The sequence below is a fragment of the Mustelus asterias genome, chromosome 14, assembly GCF_964213995.1.
Source record: "Mustelus asterias chromosome 14, sMusAst1.hap1.1, whole genome shotgun sequence".
NCBI classification, from domain to species: Eukaryota; Metazoa; Chordata; class Chondrichthyes; order Carcharhiniformes; family Triakidae; genus Mustelus; species Mustelus asterias.
In genome coordinates, this window is record NC_135814.1 from 94,681,425 (window position 1) to 94,702,410 (window position 20,986).

The 20,986-nt window shown below is 44.9% G+C and overlaps 1 protein-coding gene across 2 annotated transcripts in view; it reads right to left on the bottom strand.

Moving 5' to 3' along the window:
- LOC144504090 (BRCA1-associated RING domain protein 1-like) overlaps window positions 1–20,986 on the bottom strand; it is a 197,685-nt gene that overhangs the window by 168,805 nt on the left and 7,894 nt on the right. Inside the window, exons 2-3 of one of the 2 annotated variants that reach the window (XM_078229262.1) lie at window positions 19,376–19,432; window positions 13,240–13,388 (exon numbers count right to left, since the gene is read on the bottom strand). In XM_078229262.1, the coding sequence (XP_078085388.1) occupies window positions 13,240–13,388; window positions 19,376–19,432 (206 nt within the window). The remainder of the gene's footprint in view (window positions 1–13,239; window positions 13,389–19,375; window positions 19,433–20,986) is intronic. The other variant, XM_078229263.1, reaches the window with a different exon arrangement.

A 20,986-nucleotide genomic window follows, 5' to 3' on the forward strand; every position in this document is an offset into this window, starting at 1 on the left:
AGCAAATAAATCAGCCATCAGACACTGCATCATGGCTGGGTCCACAAGTAGTCTCCACTTCTACTCTGGAAAGAATGAGCTCAGAGCACCGCATAAAGCCTCATGTCAAGTCTCTTCTATTCTTTCGTGGGATGACAGCATTGCTGACAAGGCCAAGCATTTGCTGCTCATAGAAACTAGAAGCAGGAGTAGGCCATTTGTCCCTTCGAGCCTGCTCTGCCATTCATTTTGATCATGGCTAATCATCGAATTCAATATCCTGATCCCTCCTCCCCCCCATATCCCCTTGATCCATTTAGCCCCCAGAGCTATATCTAATTCCTTCTTGAAATCAGACAACATTTTGGCCTCAGCTACATTCTGTGGTAGTGAATTCTACACATTCACCACTCTCTGGGTGAAGAAATTTCTCCTCATCTCAGTTCTAAAAGGTTTACCCCTTATCCTCAAACTATGACCCCTAGTTTAGGACTCCCCCACCATCGGAAACGTTCTTTCTGAATCTACCCTGTCTAACCCCGTTAGAATTTTATAAGTTTCTCTGAGATCCCCTCTCATTCTTCTAAACTCCAGTGAATATAATCCTAACCGACTTAGTCTTTCCTCATATGACAGACCTGACATCCTAGGAATCAGCCTGGTACACCTTCGCTGCACTCCATTGATAGCAAGGACATCCTTTCTCAGATAAGGGCACCAAAACTGCACACAATACTCCAGTTGCGGCCTCACCAACACCCTGTACAATTGCAGCAAAACATCCCAATCCCTATACTCAAATCCTCTCGCTATGAAGGCCAACATACCATTTGCCTTCTTTACTGCTTGCTGTACCTGCGCACTTACTTTCAGCGACTGATGCACAAGGACTCCAAGGTCTCGTTGAGTATCCAACTCTCTCAATTTACACCCATTCAAGTAATAATCTGTCTTCCTATTATTGCTACCAAAGTGGATAACCTCACATTTATCCACATTATACTGCATCTGCCATGCAGATGCCCACACACACAGCCTGTCCAAATCACGCTAAAGCATCTCTGCATCCTCCTCAAAGCTCACCCTCCCACCCAACTTTGTATCATCTGCAAATTTGGACATAATACATTCAATTGACTCGTCCAAATCATTAATGTATAATGTGAACAGTTGAGGTCCCAACACAGATCCCTGCGGAACCCCACAAGTCACTGAGAGCGCACAGGGGTGCCAATCCCCAGTTCTCCTCGAGAAGGTGGGTTTGAGTAAATTTACAGCTTCCATTTCATTTTAGATTGCAGCGTGGGGGTGCAGTGGGATTTGAGAAGGTCCATAAGGCAGGAACATATCATCAGTATGGATGTCTTCATCACTTCCAATGACCTCAGTCATTATCAGCCCAATAATTTGCAACACCACCCTCTCCAAGGGTGATGCAGCCATGCATGTCCCCCCCCCCCCCACATTATGGACCACCTTATCCTACAGGAGAGTGGGAAAAGATGCAGCAGTGTGTTGAAACGTGCCTGTAGCTGGATTTTTGTGAAAGCTGAGAAAAATGTGTTAATGAGGCCAGCGACATTGACAAGTTTGCAAGGGAGAGGTGAAGCATGCTGAATGTTCAGCACAAGCCCTGGATGCTAGATATTGCTGATGGGTGGCTGATATATTGAGCAGCGTGTGAAGCTGGTGGTGCAGTGGATAGGAAATGGCAACTGAAGATGGATTCACTGACCTTGACCACCTCTGTGACGTCAGCAAACATTTTGCTGCACTGCAGCCAGGTTCTTGAGTCTAGACTCCGTGAACTGACCTTCAGCTACCTGCTCCCATTTCCTCTGCCGTCTGCCTCACAGATTGCCTGGACTTCTGCAGACACATGAGCTCCTCTCCTTATTTCCACCTGCTGTATTAAGGTCTCCAATGCCATATCAGAGAACCTGGAAGCTCTGGTCTGCTAGCCCACCCACTATTTCACCTCCAGTTATCGAATTAAGGCAGCAGAAGACATTCTGATTCACAACTGTTTTATTCTGATACTGCAGTCCTGTACAAATATCAGTTTCCACTCTTCTCTTCTGGATCCTCTCCCTCTCCAGAAACAACTCTCTACTGGGGAAAAACCCAGCTCTTAAACACAGGTTCCAACGAGCATTCTGATTTGATTTGTCACATGTATTGGGATACAGTGAAAAATATTGTTTCTTACGCACTATACAAAGCATACCGTACATAGAGAAGGAAAGGAGAGAGTGCAGAATGTAGTGTTACAGTCATAGCTAAGGTGTAGAGAAAGATCACCTTAGTGCGAGGTAGGCCTATTCAAACGTCTGATGGCAGCAGGGAAGAAGCTGTTCTCGAGTCGGTTGGTACGCGTCCTCGGTCTTTTGTATCTTTTTCTCGACGGAAGAAAGCATGTCCGAGGTGCGTGTGGTCCTTAATTCTGCTGGCTGCTTTTCTGAGGCAGCGGGAAGTGTAGACAGATCATGGATGGGAGGCTGGTTTGAGTGGTGGACTGGGTTTCATTCACGACCCTTTGTAGTTTCTTGCGGTCTTAGAGCAGGAGCCATACCAAGATATGACACAACCCGAAAGAATGCTTTGTATGGTGCATCTATAAAAATTGTTGAGAGTCGTAGTGGACAGACCAAATTTCCTTAGTCTTCTGAGAAAATAGAGGCACTGGTGGGCTTTCTTAACTCTGAAGGGTGAACTGGTTTACTCTTAAAAGGACCTGAATTTCTAATATTGTCACTGTGGTCCAAGGTTGGTTCATCAAGATCCAGAGTTGCTCGATGTCATCCTGCGAATCCATTTGCATTCTCCCCAAAAGTAAAACTCAACAGCCTTCTAGGTGGCCTTCTATTTTTCCCCGAAATACTTTTAGACAATTCAAGCAGCTGCTGCAGCCTGAATGCACCACTTCTTCAAGAGGTGCAGACTGTTTTTACACCGTGCAGGCTGGAAGACACATGCGAGCTACTCCCACACATGCAGCCCTCTACTGAACATGCAGTCAGCCAGTTGCGTGTTCAGCACTGGGCTGCATGTCGCAATCATGCAGCAGGATGTTTGCTGCCTCCATCACCCCAAACGAGCATGAGGTAATCAAGCTTTGCAATCCCCACACCTGAAAAACAGAACTGTCAAATTTTTAATCGGATGAGCCTCATCTGGCTTCTCGGGCGTATGCCCAAGATCCCACAGAACTGCGTCCTGGTCAACATTTATCTCTTAACCAACATCACTGGAAGAGATTATCTGGTCATTATCTCACTGCGGATTGGGGAACCTTGCTCTCATGTTTCCTGCATTGCAACATTTGATAACATTTCAAACGTACTTCATTGGTTTTAAGCACTTAAGGTAATCCTGAGATCACAGAATCATAGAATCCCCCAACAATGCAGGAGGAGGCCATTTGGCCCATCAAGTCTGCACCTACTCTCTAACAGAGCATCTTTACAGTAAGAAGTTTAACAACACCAGGTTAAAGTCCAACAGGTTTATTTGGTAGCAAATACCAGTAGCTTTCGGAGCGCTGTTTTCCGAAAGCTAATGGTATTTGCTACCAAATAAACCTGTTGGACTTTAACCTGGTGTTGTTAAAACTGTTACTGTGTTCACCCCAGTCCAACTCCGGCATCTCCACATGAAGAGCATCTTTACCCAGGCCTAACCCCGTAATCCCACATATTTACCTCATTAATCCCCCTAGCCTACATATATTTGGACACGAAGGGCAATTATTCTAATTTTGTATTAGCCAGTTATTCTAACCTGCACATCTTTTTATGGGAGGAAACCGGAGCATCCGGGGGAAACCCATGCAGATATGGGGAGAATGTGCAAACTCCACACAGACAGTCACCCAAGGCTGGAATTGAACCCAGGTCCCTGTGAGGCAGCAGTGATAACCACTGCGCCACCGTGTTGCCCTGTGCAAGATACTGTAGAGATTAAGTTCTTTTTTTTTTATAAACAACGTTGTCCCATGACTCTGGGATATTTGGTACACAGAACATAAAACATCTCAGTAATTACAGCTCCACTTCACGTTGTCAAACTCCCAAATGGCCTTGTGAGAGTGTGCAAGCCTGTGCGTGCCGCAGTGCTTAGCCATGTCTGCAGCAACTGTATTACCATTTCTGCAGATGTACACGAAATGTCAGTTTAATAGAAAATACTCAGGAGGGAAGAGCCATTCAAGGAGAGCTCCACCGTGATGTGTTAACTAAAACTCACACCACTGCTCGCCAACTAAATTTACCAGCCCTCATCACACAAACTCCCCCTCGGTCATCTGCTATTCAACATACAATACCATACGTTTCCTGAATTCAAAACTTTGTGACAAAATGTTATCACATTTTGTAGAAGCTACTAAAATGATGGCATCATTTAATCCTCTTGCTACAGTATAGTTCCTACCCCTACTCTGAGGGTAAAGGGTTTGTACACATTTGTGAGATAATCCAGCAATTGGATTACGCTAAAAAGTGTTCAAATTGGGTGGTGAAAGGCCTTGTACCTGCATGGGAAAAACTCATTCTGATCAGTGTGGGTAGTTAGAACACATTCAAAAATTGCTGACCATTCTGTGGCAGAACTGAACCACAGACCCATGGAAGAAAAACAGAAAATGCTAGAAAATCTCAGCGGGTCTGAGAGCACTGGGCGACATAGTGGTTAGTACTGCTGCCTTACAGTGCCAGGGACCCGGGTTCGATTCCTGGCTTGGGTCACTGTCTGTGTGGAGTCTGCACGTTCTCCCCGTGCGTTTCCTCCGGGTGCTCTGGCTTCCTCCCACATTCCAAAGATGTGCGGGTTAGGTGGATTGGCCATGCTAAAATGCCCCTTAGTGTCAGGGGGGCTAGCTAGAGTAAATGCATGGGGTTATAGGGCCCGGGTGGGACTGTGGTCGGTGCAGACCCGAAGGGCCAAATTGCCTCTTTCTGCACTGTAGGGATTCTATGATTATCTGTGGAGACATCATCGGTGGAGAGACTTTTGGAGGCCAGAGCGCTGAAAGAGTAATCCATTTAATTGCGCAGTGGTACACGAGAAACAACAATAATTTTCTCCATGCGACACCGAGGTGCAGCCATAGTAACAAAACAAAAATGTTACTGCCCGTGCCTCAAAAACTTGTCACACACCCAGAACCTCTACACCCTTTAGCAGTGCCACATCATTGCTCACTAGTGCTTTCATAACTGAGGTGGCGCTGACACAGATACCACAGAAGAAATGATTTGAATGAACATGACGAATCCAACTGGTAGCACTGAGATGCAAAAGCATTTGGCTCTGCAGACACACAGTGGAAAACGTAGACAAAATATAATTTAGCCCCTATTTGCCTCCCAAAAAAAATGTTAGTCTCACTTAGTCTTGTTGCCTGCAAAATTAATAACATTTCGATTAAAAAGAAATTGAACAAGAATTTAAATTCAGTTTTTTTTTAATACCTCGCAGTTCCACGCTTCGCTGCGTCTTATAATAGAAAATATCCAATTAGAAAACAAATGGGAACAAATCGGCTGATGTGGAAATTACATTTAATGCAGGGATGTGTGGAAATTCTGAGTACAAGCCACGTTAAAACACACCGCAACTGACCTTCTCCCAGGAAAGGTTTAATCATCTCGGTTTCAGAAATAGATTTTGAAGAAGATCGAATTGAAGTGTGCAAGATTGAGGGAGCCAGGCCGATACTGATCCAGGCAAATGCTTCACTATAGCAGAACAGTCAAATAGTGGTGCTCACAAGTGAAAGCAACAAATTAAGCAGAGCGGAACTTCCCATCCGAAGTGTAATAAACCGGTAAGAATAAGTTATCAGGTGATGGATTTTAGACTTTTGAAAGTAAAAGTAAAAAACAGTTTTATGGAAACTCAAAGAATTAAAGTAAAAAGTTTATTAGTCACAAGTAAGGCTTACATTAACACTGCAATGAAGTTACTGTGAAATTCCTCTAGTCGCCACAATCCGGCACCTGTTCGGGTTAATGCAACTAACCAGCACGTCTTTCAGACTGTGGGAGGAAACCGGAGCACCCGGAGGAAACCCATGCAGACACAGAGAGAATGTGCAGACTCCGCACACACAGTGACCCAAGCCGGGAATTGAACCCGGGTCCCTGGCGCTGTGAGACAGCAGTGCTGACCACTGCGCCACCGTGTTGCCCTGTGCAAGATATTGTAGAGGTTAAGTTATCTTTTTTTACAAGCTATCTCATGACTCTGGGATATTTGGTACATAGAACATTAAACATCTCGGTAATTACAGCTCCACTTCACATTGCCAAACCCCCAAATGGCCTTGTGAGAGTGTGCAAGCCTCTGTGTGCTGCAGTGCTTAGCCATGTCTGCAGCAACTGTATCACCATTTCTGCAGATGTAGACCCAAGACAGACAGTGACCCAAGCCGGGAATCGAACTGGGTCTCTGGTGCTGTGAGGCAGCAGTTAAGAATCCAAATTAATTACCCGCCAAAGCAGCTAGGGTTTGGGTCGAAGCATTAATTTGACAAAGGAACTGCTAAAGGTACTGTTCAAGGAAACGCGCTGGGAAGGTTCATAGAATCACTATGGTGCAGAAGGAGGCCATTCGGCCCACCAATAACAATCCCACCCAGGCCCTATCTCGTATCCCAATGAATTTACCCTGCTAATCTCCCTGACACTAAGGGGGAATTTAGCATGGCCAGTCCACCTAACCTGCACATCTCTGGAATGGTTGGCCACAGTGGAAAAGGATGGAGACCATAGTTGGTGAACGGAGTTAGATGCCAGGGCTGCATTTCTGCTCATTCAAAAAAAAAGCTGCAAGTGTTTTGTTTTCTGGGGTTAGGTTGGGTGGCTAGCCTTCTACATTCAGTCACAGAGCATAAGGGAGTTGATCTTTCTCTGCACCCTAGCTATGACTATAACATTACATTCTGCACTCTCTCCTTTCCTTCTCTATGTACGGTATGCTTTGTCTGTATAGCGCACAAGAAACAATACTTTTCACTGTGTACTAATACATGTAACAATCATAAACCAAATCAAATCAACAACTCCAGTATCTTGTGAGACCTTCCCAAAACTACCTTCCCACCACTGACTTGGAAGGCAGCAGATGGGAATGGGCCATGCATTCGTCAGCTGCTGGCAACCTCTCTATATCATCCTCACCTCACACCACCCCACCCCCAACGCCCTACCTACCCAATGCAACAACCCCGCCCCACCCTTTAACTGTTCACCTCAAGGTGGATTTAAACTCCAGTCCGAACCTCGAGACAAGCTTGATTCAACATCATTTTAGTTGATATATCAGTCTTGTCAGGACAGGAATCAGCTGTTTTTGAACGAATGCAGACTGCGATATGTTCAGTTACACACGTGCCTGCCAATTACTTTTTTCAATGCAATCAATAGCTACTCAAAATATGCATGGAATAGCAGCAACCGCTTTTGTTTCTCGGGGTATTTTGAAGAAAGGCTGTGACTGGAGTTGGGCTATGTGAAATTGAGCGTGTTTCGTATTCTCCAGAAAATTGTTTAAACAAGGTAAGAAACATATTTTTAATTACATGAATATATGTAAAATGATTCCAAAGAATAGAATTAGCATTAGAACTCAACCATTTAAATCTTGGATTGTTATAAATAAATGTATATTAGTTACTCACTTGTACAGTCCAAAAGACGTGCTGGTTAGGTGCATTGGCCGTGCTAAATTCTCCCTCAGTGTACCCAAACAGGCGCTGGAGTGTGGCGACTAGGGGATTTTCACAGTAAATGTAAATCTACTTGTGACTAATAAATAAACTTTACTTTACATCTTCTGCACAGAGCAAACTTTAAACAAAAATGGTCTACTGTTGTGCTATTCTCTGCCACTCTCGGAAGGATGAAAAAGCCTTTGATGGCATGCTACAATATCAGCAGCTTAAAGTATAGTTCCAGGAGATGAAAGGGAATTCACAGAAAAGTTGTTCTATTTGTTATCCTGAGTGTTGCTGAACGCCTACCCAAACATCAAGGCTGGCGAGCCCACAGGGGAATTGGAGGGTGCTTCCAAGTGCTGAACAATCTAAAGCAGGGAGGCAGAAGGGAACCGAGACACAAACATGCAGCTTCAATAAGAATACTCCGCAGGCAAAGTTAAAAATTCAACTGAAATGCAACAGGATAAAATCAAATTCCGCAGGTGAAGGAACACAGAGCTGGATAGCTGAGTTTGGTGGAAGACATCAAGGTACAAGGTACAGTAAATAAGAGCAAGAAGTTAGAAAAGGAAATAGAGTGAGTGAACAAAGCTGTGTATTTGCAGTTCAGTGTGTGTGTGTGTGTGTGTGTGTGTGTGTGGGGTGGGGGGGGATGTGAAGAAAAGAGAGAGAGAGAGCGAGAGGGAGTGTGATGCCCTCTACTTCAGACCCAAGCAGCAAAATATTGGGATGGTCAGAGACTGGGAACTGTGTGAGAACAAAGAGATTTCAGTGTCTGTACACAAGAGATCATTTAGAGTGAGTGCACCAGTGTAAAAAGTAATGAAAAAGGCTAATGAAATGTTGGTCTTCCTCTCAAAAGGGGGGGCTCCAATTCGTAAGTGAGGCTTTAGCTGTGTGCATTTTGTTCAGTCCTATTTTGAATACTGCAAACAGTTTTGGGTAATGAGGGCAGCACGGTAGCACAGTGGTTAGCACTGCTGCCTCACAGCTCCAGGGACCTGGGTTTGATTCCCGGCCTCGGGTCACTGTCTGTGTGGAGTCTGCACGTTTTCCCCGTGTCTGCGTGGGTTTCCTCCGGGTGCTCCGCTTTCCTCCCACAGTCCAAAGATGTGCGGGTTAGGTGCATTGGCCATGCTAAATTGCCCCTTAATGTCCCAGGATGCGTAGGTTAGAGGGATTAGCGGGATAAATATGTGGGATTACGGGGATAGGGCCTGGGTGGGATTGTGGTCGGTGCAGACACGGTAGGGTTACTATGTATCTCAGAAAACATATAGTGGCCTTGGAAGGAGTATAGCACAGTTTATTCACCTGTATGGTACCATGACTGAAAGGGTTAAGTTACGAGGATGGGTTGCATAGACACGACATGTATTCCTTTGTGTTTATAAGGTGAGGGATGATCGAATCGAGACGTTTAAAATGATAAAAAGGATTCAATAGGACCGATAGAAAGAAGCTATTCCCTCCAGTGAGGGAGTGCAGAACAAGAGAGCACAATCTTAAAATTAGCCTTGGTCTATTCAGGCATGAAATCATGAAGCGTTTTCTCATATAAAGGGCAGCAGAAATCTGAAAACTCATTCCCCAAAACGCTGCGGATGCTGGGTCAATCAAAATTTTCAAGCCTGAAATTGATCATTTTAAAAAGTTATAGATAACTATGGGCTATGGAACAAAGGTACAAACTGACAATGATGCAAATGAATGGCAGAACATGTTCAAAGGTCTATTCTTGTTGCTACATTGCCATGAATACTGGACTTTACAAGGCGTTCATGTTTTAAAATGTCCCTTTTAAACACCTGAATTCAGAGGACTGTCTATGTGACCCAGTTACCAAAGAACAAAGAACAGTACAGCACAGGAAACAGGCCCTTCGGCCCTCCAAGCCTGTGCCGCTCCTTGGTCCAACTAGACCAATTGTTTGTATCCCTCCATTCCCAGGCTGTTCATGTGACTATCCAGGTAAGTCTTAAACGATGTCAGCGTGTCTGCCTCCACCACCCTACTTGGCAGCGCATTCCAGGCCCCCACCACCCTCTGTGTAAAAAAAACATGCCTCTGATGTCTGAGTTATACTTCGCCCCTCTCACCTCGAGTCCGTGACCCCGCATGATCGTCACTTCTGATCTGGGAAAAAGCTTCCCACCGTTCACCCTATCTATCCCCTTCATAATCTTGTACGCCTCTATTAGATCTCCCCTCATTCTCCGTCTTAGAGCGAGGAACTGAAATATAAGCCCATTGAGGTGGGGTGACAGTTTTAGTACCTGATTCCCACAGGAAATGGGCAGCTGCCGTCTGAGACGCAAAAACAAATAAGCTGAAGTTGCAGAAAAACAGGGGAACTGCTTTGTGTTAACGGCCACGCAGGATGCTGGTGAGAGTTTGGTTTCTGTTCACGAGGAAGGGAACAAAACAGGCAGAGTTCTTTAAGATTTAGGGAATGGGGGGGTTGTTGAGATATGCTTTGCTGGTCATAGCCTGGAAAACTCGGGCGGAGCAGAACGACTGTCGAAGGACAATGGAAGTTTCAACCTGGGAGAAATTAACCTTTGCTGGAGAACTGAAGTGACTGTGGGACTGTTCCAGTAATGTTACACATCTGTCAGAATGGCACAGAGTAAAAGTATAATTTGGTTGGTTGGTTAGTTAGTTAGTTAACACGAAATTACTTTTCCTTTAGTCTGGTTTGTTAATTACCTGTTGAATGATTGATCTGTGTCGATTTTAGTTTGTCTGTTACAGTAAAAGTCTTAAAAGATGAAATCTTATCTTTCAGTTCTTTTTATCACACATTTGGAAATTGATCTCGTTTTTAAAAATTACCCATCTCTATGGGGATTGGAACAATGCTCCAAGCAATACTGTCCATTTCTCTCATTCCACAAGAGATGCTGATATCAGATGTGGGCTATGGGCAGGAAAGAGAACAAAAATTGAATGTTCTTTCCCACAAGGGAGGAAGGAAATGATCGGGGGAGAATAATGCCTGAAGTGCTATCTATGTTATTAAAAGATGATTGGAGTTTCTGGTTGCCATGCTGGAATACATTAAAAACAAATCTATATTCCATGTACAACAATTACTCCAAGTAGTCAGTTCTGAATTATTCAAGGCTACAAGCTGTTAATAAAATCTAATGAAGAACAACATTGTTTAGAGGTTCCACTACATATAAACTTTAAATCATTTCGACAGCGCTCAGCTCCAACGTTCTGCCTTCCATTCCTTGCTTTGCTTAAACAGAGCCGAGCTTTAGTTTTCTACAGCAGCCGTGGCCAATCATTGGTGGGAAAAGGAACAATGATATGATCCATCTTCCGTCACAATAGTCACTGCCGATACTTTAAACTTAAATCGGAAGGCAGAATGTATCGAGAGAGAAAAACTGTGCTCCAGAGGAGGTAGAGAACTGATTGCGATGTGAATTTCTGACAGCCCTGTCTGCAGTAGGGCACTCAACACAGAAACATAAGACTTAACCTTAACATCTCTCACCCAGCGAAAATGATGCAAAGGAGGCATTGAGTCAAAACCACCAACCAGCTGAGGTCACTCTCCAGTGTCAAAGAACAGGACAGTACAATAACAGGCCCTTCGACCCACCAAGCCTGTGCAGACACACAATGCCCTTCTGAACTAAAGACCTGTTGCCTCTACATGACCCATATCCCGCTGTTCCCTGCCCTATTCATGTATCTGTCACGATGTCTCTTAAATATTGCTATTGATTCTGCTACCACCATCTCCTCTGGCAGTGCATTCCAGGCATTTACCATTCTCTGTATAAAAAAAACTTGCCTTTCACATCTCCTTTAAACTTACCCCCTTTTACCTTAAACCGAGGTCCCCTCGTAATTGACATTTCTACCCTGTCATCTTATCTTTGCAGAGTTTCAAGTCGGGTAATACTCCCACTTAACATTCAAAAGTAGTGGCCCAATGATGTCATCAGTGTCTTGACATGACCTTAACTGAACGATAGAGGGAGATTCGTACTGTCTGCAACCCGGCAGCTGAGCTTTGGTAAATTTCAAAAATACACTTGCGTCTGAACTCCTTGCCCTCTTTTTAGGTCAAACCAAATATCTGAACTCCTTGCAGACAGGAGCAGGAGCGCTCCCCAGGCTCCACAAGGAGTCCATGGGCTTCCACAGCACCAGCCTCCCCTGACCCTATCACCATTGAATCTCCAGTAGGGCCTCTCCACCTTCCCCCACCCCAAACATATCTGCACCCACCCAGATCACTTCCAGTTTCTGGACTGGCAGGGGCGATTCCCACAGATCCCCAACTGCAGCCTCCAACTGCACAAGTCCTATCCCTGCCAGCTAGCTGGCCTGGGTTTCAATTCAGCCAGGTGTCAGGAGGGGGAGTCCAGAAGCTGGCAATTAAATGAATCGCTGACGTTAAGATCAGCCACTTTGGGGCTCATCGCCATCATTCCTGAATCCCTTATAAAATCAGTGCCATATCTCTTCAAACGCAACTGTGATAAATGTCTTCATGTACAACATATTCCCTGACTGGAAGGAACAGGGACACAGGAAATGTTTGCTCATTTACAGGAAATGTACATAATCCATACACAGACTCGGGGTATTTTCATTTCTTGTAACATGAGGTGAAATGAAACCTCGTGTCACATCATTTCACACAACCACCCATCAGCTCAGGACACATAATTAGACGATGGCAGTCCACCATTCATCACTGTCCAGCGTGATACTCATAACCAGCTAAACACTGAAAATAAAGCAAACGCCACAATGCCGAATAGACCAGTCCCCACTGGAACAGAGAGGTTGGAATGTTCTCACACAACACGCCCATAAGCTAAGATAATCGGGATAAATAATTCAAGCGTCACTCTCAGTTAGCTGTCTAACCCCAAACCCCTGCCTCCACCAACATGTTTCCAATAGATAATTCCTTGCAGTTGCAGTGAAGAATGGAACAAAAGGGTTTAAATAATTCTGAGGGAATCTTGTCCCTCTGGAGTATGGGACAAATGGTGAGGTTATGCCGAAGTGAGACACGGACAAAGTGAGTAGCTGGGGATTAGGTACAGCTGGAATTCGGTGCACAGGGCCGAAGAGGTGGTCCCTTTCCTACTTTTCTTCAGCCTTCAATAGTTGGTAAAAGAGAGAGAGAGAGAGGGGTCAGTGTGCACGGTGAGAGAGGGGGGTACTGTTGCTGAGGGAGGGGGCAGCCGTGTGCGGAGGGAGGGGCGAGTGCGTGCGGGGAGGGGGTGATGGTGTGCGCGGGGAGAGGGGATGAACAGGGGATTTTCAACCCAAAGCACTGGAAAAAAAAAAACACCATCTGTGGAGTGAGAAACAGGGTTAACATTGAGTCTAATTGACAATTCTTCGGAACGGAAGGAGTCATAGTTGACTGAAAAAATTAACTTTCTCCACAAATGCTGCTAAACCTTTCCAACACTTTGTTTTATTTCAGTAATAAGTCAGTGGCAAACTGTCAGACACACTGTCAATGGCAAAACACCATTCTTGAGTTCTAGCCTCACCTGGAGAGCCTCTGTCATCCAGTAGAGCTCGAAGTTGGCTGCACAGGTTGGCCATGCTGTGTAGCTGTCTGTTTGGCTGCAGGTCTTTCACCCAGGCTGGAGTGTGACATTCTGGACAGCCCTTCCCAAAGGAATCAGCAACACAAACTCTGCAAAACAAAACAGACTTCAGTTCATGCCCATTCACATAAAATATTCAATAGCAAAACATCGCCGATGCTGGAAATCTTTTTTTTTTAAAAACAGAAAACACAAGGAATACTCGGCAAGTCAGTCAGTGGGAGGACAGATGCATTAGCCTTCGCAGTGTGGACAATATTTGGAGTAGTAAGTGGACAGGTATAGCATCACAATTTGAAGAACAAGTGGGAGGCAAATATACACGTGTGCGTGCTTGAAACAAGTGAGGGAGAGACAGATGGACAAGGAGGAAAATAAAGGAATCCCCAATGGAATTATTCAGGTTAAATAAAGTAATGGGCTTTTTAAAACTGTCCTTCTGGTATTGAGGAACTTACTGAGGGCAGAATAAACCATCCTAACTTTGTCATCGGAGTACGCACATTGCCTACACAGACAGGAATCGGATTTAAATGATAAATAAACACATTCCTGTAAGGATGAAGGATAGGTATGGCAAGTTTTAGGAACCTTGGATAACGAGAGATATTGTGAGCCCAGTCAAAGAGAAAAAGGAAGCATTTGTCAAAGCTAAGAGGCTGGGAACACATGAAGCAAGTGTGGAATACAAGGAAAGTAGAAAGAAACTTAAGCAAGAAGTAAGGAGGGCTAAAAGGGGTCACGAAAAAGCATTGGCCAGCAGGATTAAGGAAAATCCCAAGGCTTTTTGTACATATATAAAGAGCAAGAGGGTAGCCAGGGAGAGGGTTGGCCCACTCAAGGACAAGGGAGGGAATCTATGCCTGGAGCCAGAGAGAATGGGCGAGGAATTAAATGAGTACTTTGCGTCAGTATTCACCAAAGAGAAGGACTTGGTGGATGATGAGTCTGGGAAAGGATGTGTAGATAGTTTGAGCCATGTTGAAATCAAAAAGGTGGTGGTATTGGGGGTCTTGAGAAACATTAAGGTAGACAAGTCCCCAGGGCCTGATGGGATATACCCCAAAATACTGAGAGAGGCAAGGGAGGAAATTGCTGGGGCCTTGAGAGAAATCTTTTTATCCTTACTGGCTACAGGGGAGGTCCCAGACGATTGGAGAATAGCCAATGATGTTCCTTTGTTTAAGAAGGGTAGCAAGAATAATCCAGGTAATTACAGGCCGGTGAGCCTTACATCAGTGGTAGGGAAATTATTGGAGAGGATTATTTGAGACAGGATTTATTCCCACTTGGAAATAAGTGGACGTATTAGCGAGAGGCAACATGGCTTTGTGAAGGGGAGGTCGTGTCTCACTAACTTGATCGAGTTTTTCAAGAAAGTGACGAAGATGATTGATGAGGGTAGGGCAGTGGATGTTGTCTACATAGACTTCAATAAGGCCTTTGCAAGGTCCCTTACGGCAGACTGGTGCAGAAGGTGATGTCGTATGGGATCAAAGGTGAGCTGGCAAGGTGGATACAAAACTAGCTCGGTCAAAGAAGACAGAGGGTAGCAGTGGAAGGATGTGTTTCTGAATGGAGGGCTGTGACAAGTGGTGTTCCTCAGGGATCAGTGCTGGGACCTTTGCTGTTTGTAATATATATAAATGATTTGGAGGAAAATGTAACTGGATTGATCAGTAAGTTTGCGGACGACACAAAGGTTGGTGGATTTGCAGATAGCGATGAGGACCATCAGAGGATACAGCAGGATATAGATCAGTTGGAAACTTGGGTGGAGAGATGGCAGATGGAGTTTAAACCGGACAAATGTGAGGTAATGCATTTTGGAAGGTCTAATACAGATAGGAAATATACATTAAATGGCAGAACCCTTAAGAGTATTGATAGGCAAAGGGATCTGGGTGTACAGGTACATAGATCACTGAAAGTGGCAATGCAGGTGGAGAAGGTAGTCAAGAAGGCATACGGCATGCTTGCCTTCATCGGCCAGAGTATTGAGTTTAAAAATTGGCAAGTCATGTTGCAGCTTTATAGAACCTGCGTTAGGCCGCACTTGGAATATAGTCTTCAATTCTGGTCGCCACACTACCAGAAGGATGTAGAGGCTATGGAGAGGGTACAGAAAAGATTTACCAGGATGTTGCCTGATATGGAGGGCATTAGCTATGAGGAAAGGTTGGAGAAACTTGGTTTGTTCTCACTGGAGCGACGGAGGTTGAGGGGAGACCTGATAGAAGTCTACACGATTATAAGAGGCATGGACAGAATGGATAGTCAGAAGCTTTTTCCCAAGGTGGAAGAGTCAATTACTAGGGGGCACAGGTTTAAGGTGCGAGGGGCAAGGTTTAAAGGAGATGTACGAGGCAGATTTTTTACACAGAGGGTGGTGGGTGCCTGGAACTCGTTGCCGGGGGAGGTAGTGGAAGCAGATATGGTAGTGACTTTTAAGGGGCGTCTTGACAAGGACATGAATAGGATGGGAATAGAGGGATGTGGTCCCTGGAAGGATAGGGGGTTTTCGTTAAGTCGGGCAGCATGGTCGGTGCAGGCTTGGAGGGCCGAAGGGCCTGTCCCTGTGCTGTAATTTTCTTTGTTCTAAACCATGTTTAATTATAACAATGTTAAGACAGGCTTGCATTTGTATAGCACCTTATCAAGTCTCAGAAGCATCTCAAAGGTTTTCATATCAGAGGATGACTGTATGGAAAAGTGATGACTGCCTTCTACGCAATCAGATCATTCCTTTTTGTTTGAGGAATGTTGGAGAGAGCACCAAACCAACGTCCTCATTACAGAACCACGTGCTTTTACTGGGCAACATACCACGATACAGCTGAAGTGGCAATGTCAAATTGATCAGGTATGGCACAGTAATCTATAATGTTTCACTTTAAGGTCAGTCAGCTGAATGAAGAGTAGCTTGCTTTCACAATTCTGATGATCACATTTTTGAGATTATAAGCGAGATATCTCTTGGAATCAGTGTCATTGGACACTCCACCTCAGGGCCCCTGCAAATCAAAGGGCACATTTCTCTCACCATCTCGGTAAGTAATAGCAATACACAAGGGAGCATGGCTCTAAACACTGGCTACACGATTAACCTCCCTTCTGCAACGGACGGAATTATCATTCCTATCAAGTACCCAGCCTTCAAAACAACTGTTTTCATTTATACCAAACAGATGAGCAGGAAACAGTGAAATATCCATTACTTTATTCTCTCTGAAACGTGAAACAACCAAATCACCAGCATGCAACATGATCCCAGTCTCGCTCGCTGCGACTGACCCTTCATGCGATAATAATTACTGCTTTGTCACTGTTGTCTATATCCTCAGAGCAAACAAATAAAATCAAGAATTAACTGGCCACTGCCATATGGGGTTTTTCGGGTTATTATGGATGGATAGATAAAGAGGCATTGAATATCTTTCTGTAGCTACAATTATCGTGACTGACAAAGAAGATTCCATCCAATCAATGATACATCCCCTTCATCAAAGGTCCAAGACAGAGCTGTTAATCGATCTCGCTATCCCCAGGCTTAGGCTATTCCAGCTCCTCCCCACCCCAGTAATGCTGAAATAAAAGCAATAAATGGCTACAGTCCAGATAGTTCCATAAAATCAAAGCCATTTATCAATATCAATTCATTATTTTTACAGTACAAGCGACTGCACATCAAAAGCACTTAATTGGCTGTAAAGATCTTTACAAGATTCTGAGGCCATGAAAGGTACTATAGAAGCGCATGTCCATCTACTTTTCAAATATAGAAGTGTTGGCAATGGCAAAGATGGCTGCACTTTGACAATACTTTAAATAACCGTGATACATCTTTTGATTTGCCAGCACGTTTCCTCCATTGGCGATATAGGCCTCTGGAGATGAGAAACGGCCTTTCACGTACCTACTCCCACCCTTGGCTAAAGAGTCGTCACCACCCAAGGTTTATGTCTCGCAGCTGCTAAGTTAAAGTCGCCTGTCTTTGAGCATTAGATGTGCGTGCGGATCATGGCAAAGGGTCACATTTGCATCAATATTGATCGAGGTTTTCCACACAGAAAATTTTGAAGATTCCTGGCTTAATACAAATCGAGGTAATATGTATTTTATTCCTTGCAGATCCCCAAAGCAGCATGCCAGCTTCAAGATGCAGCAGAAACAGAGATAACACGGGTGATTAGGCAAAGGAATGAGGCAGACTGTTGTGAAAATACATTTCGCAAGTTGAAAACTGCAAGTATTCATGAATTCACAGAAAAATAAATCTATTTCACGAGTTGACATGTCCCTTATGAGGGCAGCAGGAACTACATAGACTCAAAGGCGGTGGCACCATGCTGCCTCAGTGGTTAGCACTGCTGCCTCAGTGGTTAGCACTGCTGCCTCACAGCGGCAGCAACCCGGGTTCAACTCTGGCCTTTGGTGACAGTCTCTATGGAGTTTGCACATTCACCCCGTGTCTGCGTGGGTTTCCTCCGGATGCTCCGGTTTCTACCCAAAGATGTATAGGTTAGATGGATAAGCCATGATAAGTGTGTGGGGTTACAGGGATAGGACAGGGAAGAGGGACTGGATAAGATACTGGGTCAGAGAATCGGTGTGGACTCTGGGGCCGAATGGCCTCTTCTGCACTGTAGGGACTCTATGATTCTATAACATATTCAAAGTAACTCAATACATTTTTTATCAACCACACCAAGCCACCTAACCCCTCAGGAAGTCCTGCAGCAATGTTCTAGGGCGGAGGTGATTGGCGTCCATTTTGCTTTGCCCTGGGTACAACTCCAGCCACTTTAGAAATTTCCCCCTCATTTCCACTGATTCAATTTTACTAGTACTTCTTAGTGCCACACTTGGGAGTAATGCTGTCTTAACGTCAGGAGTAGTCAGTCTCACCTCTGGTCCAGAGATGAGTAGTCCTTAAAAAATAACCTTAACTGAGCACTGATGACCATGTAATTGCTGAGTAAATGTTGTTTGATGACAACTTCCACAACTTTTTTGATAAGGGGGAGGAGACTTCCCGGGTGGTAATCGGCCGGATTGCGTTTGCCCAGCATCTTGTGGACAGCAGGTACATACCTGAGCACCTTTCCGAATTGTCAGAAAGCCATAAACTGGATCAACTTGGGCAAAGATGAACAGCATGGGCAAAAATCCAGCTAGTTCGGGAATATGATTCTTCAACACGACAGCCAGATATTATCAGCCTTTGCATTCTCTGCACTCAGTTGTCATGTGGAATGAAATGAATTGTCTGAATCTATGATCCTGGGGCCTCAGCCCGTTGAGATGGATCATCCACTCAGCATTTCTGGCTGAAGATGGCTGCAAATACTTCAGCCTTTTCTTTTGCTGGGCTCTGCAGTCACTAAGGATGGGGCATGTTCACCGAGTCCCCTCCTTCTGTTAGTTACTAAATTGTCCACCATGTGTGACTGGACACGCCAGGGTTATAGAGCTTTGTCCTGATCCGTCGTTTGTGGGATCACTTAGCTCACTGTCATTGCTAATAGCAGCTCCTAAAATTTATTTTGTTATTGTTACAAGTAGGCTTACATTAATATTGCAATGAAGTTACTGTGAAAATCCCGTAGTCACCACACTCTGGTGCCTGTTCGAGTACTGAGGGAGAATTTAGCATGGCCAATGCACCTAACCAGCACGTCTTTCGGACTGTGGGAGGAAACCGGAGCACCCAGAGGAAACCCACGCAGACACGGGGAGAACGTGCAGACTCCACACAGACAGTGACCCAAGCGGGGAAATCGAACCCAGGTCCCTGGCGCTGAGGCAGCAGTGCCAACCATTGTGCCACCGTGCTGTCCTACACAGTGGGCAGAATTTTATTGGCACGCCCGCCCCGATTCCGGGGGCCAGCGAGGCTCGGAGAACTGCATTCCTCGTTGGCCTCGGGTGGGATCATACGAACCTCGGGCGGTTGTGCCGGTAAAATTCCACCCAGTGTTACAAAATAACGTGAAAAAGACAACAGCATTCTTCGTAGCAATTTTATTTGACAGAAGTCAGATTTTGACAACCCCACCTACACTAATGCTCTTACCGGCAAAATATATGCTCACAGCCTCCAAGACAGACAGGCTCCTGCAGGAGTTTGCAGCTGAAAGGGAGAATAATCAAGACACATACTGTAAAATAAATGACATATTTGTTGCTCTCCACGTGCAAGACTCAAACAGCTATCAAAAGCAGAAAATACACCACAGGAAACGCATATAAAAATCTGACAATAAATTATGCTTTGGAGTTTTTTTTAAGTATTTGTTGGGAGGGGAAATTAAACCATGCAGAGAAGCTACAGGACTTGCAGCAAGCTCCAGAACACAGATCAAACGGGTTCTTTGTTCCGGCCGTGGTAATTTAACACAAGGATCTGTACAAGAATTGGGTGGCACCATGGTTAGCACAGCTGCCTCACAGCACCAGGGACCCGGGTTCGATTCCAGCCTCGGGTGACTGTCTGTGTGGAGTCTGTACATTCTCTCCGTGTCTGTGTGGGTTTCCTCCGGGTGCTCTGGTTTCTTCCCACAGTCCAAAGACGTGCTGGTTAGGTGGATTAGCCATGCTAAATTGCCCCTTAGGTGTCCAAAGATGTGTAAGTTGGAGTGACTAGCCATGGTAAATGCACAGGGCTAGGGTGGAAAGGAGGGGCCTGGTAAGATGCACTTTCAGAGAGTTGGTGCAGACTTGATGGGCTGAAGGGCCTCCTTCCACATAGGCCACACAATCCCACGAGTCTGCCCCACCATTCAGTAAGGTCATGCCTCAACTCTTGCATTAGCTTGACTTAAGCATCCTATCTCCATATCTCTCGATTCCCTTGGTGCCCAAACATCCACTGATGTCTATCTCAAATATACTCAATCTCTGCGTATTCTTGGCTCTCTGGTGTAGAAAATGCTAAAGCCTCTTGAATAACAACTTTCACCTCAGCTCAATAGTCAATTCCTTATCCTGAGACTGTGACCCCCCCCCCCCCCCCCCCCCCCAACTCTAGACTCTCCAGCCAAGTGACACAAGTATCTCACATCTGTCCTGTCAAGCCCCGGACAACTTAAGATCTTCAATTAGTCACCTCTCATTCTTCTAAACTCAACAGTATGCAGATCCACCACTACTCCATCCTCCCCCACAGGAGAGCCTTCTCATCCCATCAATCAATTGAGTGAACCTTCATGCTGCCCCCTCGAAAGCAAGTATCTTTTTTCTTAACTAAGGAGACTAAAACTATGCACACTGTGCCAGGTGTGGAATCACCAAAACCCTTATCAAATTGAACACTTGCTGATAATTAATTATATTGCAACCCATTTTGTAATAAAACCTGGTGCACAATTTGCCTTTCTAATTTCTTGTTGTACCTGCATGTTAACTTTTGTGGCTTATAAGAGGATGCCCAAACCGCTCCGAATATCAATATTTCTCAACTCCTACCTTTTAAAAATATTCAGCTTTCCCAATTTTCTACAAAAGTAGGTATTTTCACACATTATACTCCATCTGTCACCTCCTTGCCCACTCGTTTAACCTGTCTGTATTCCTCTGCAACCTCTGTGTGTACTCCTCCCATCTTACTTTGCTAAGCTACGTACAGTCAGCAAGCCTGGAGTCCTTACAACAACTCACCAATGACGTGCTGCCACCCTGAATATGA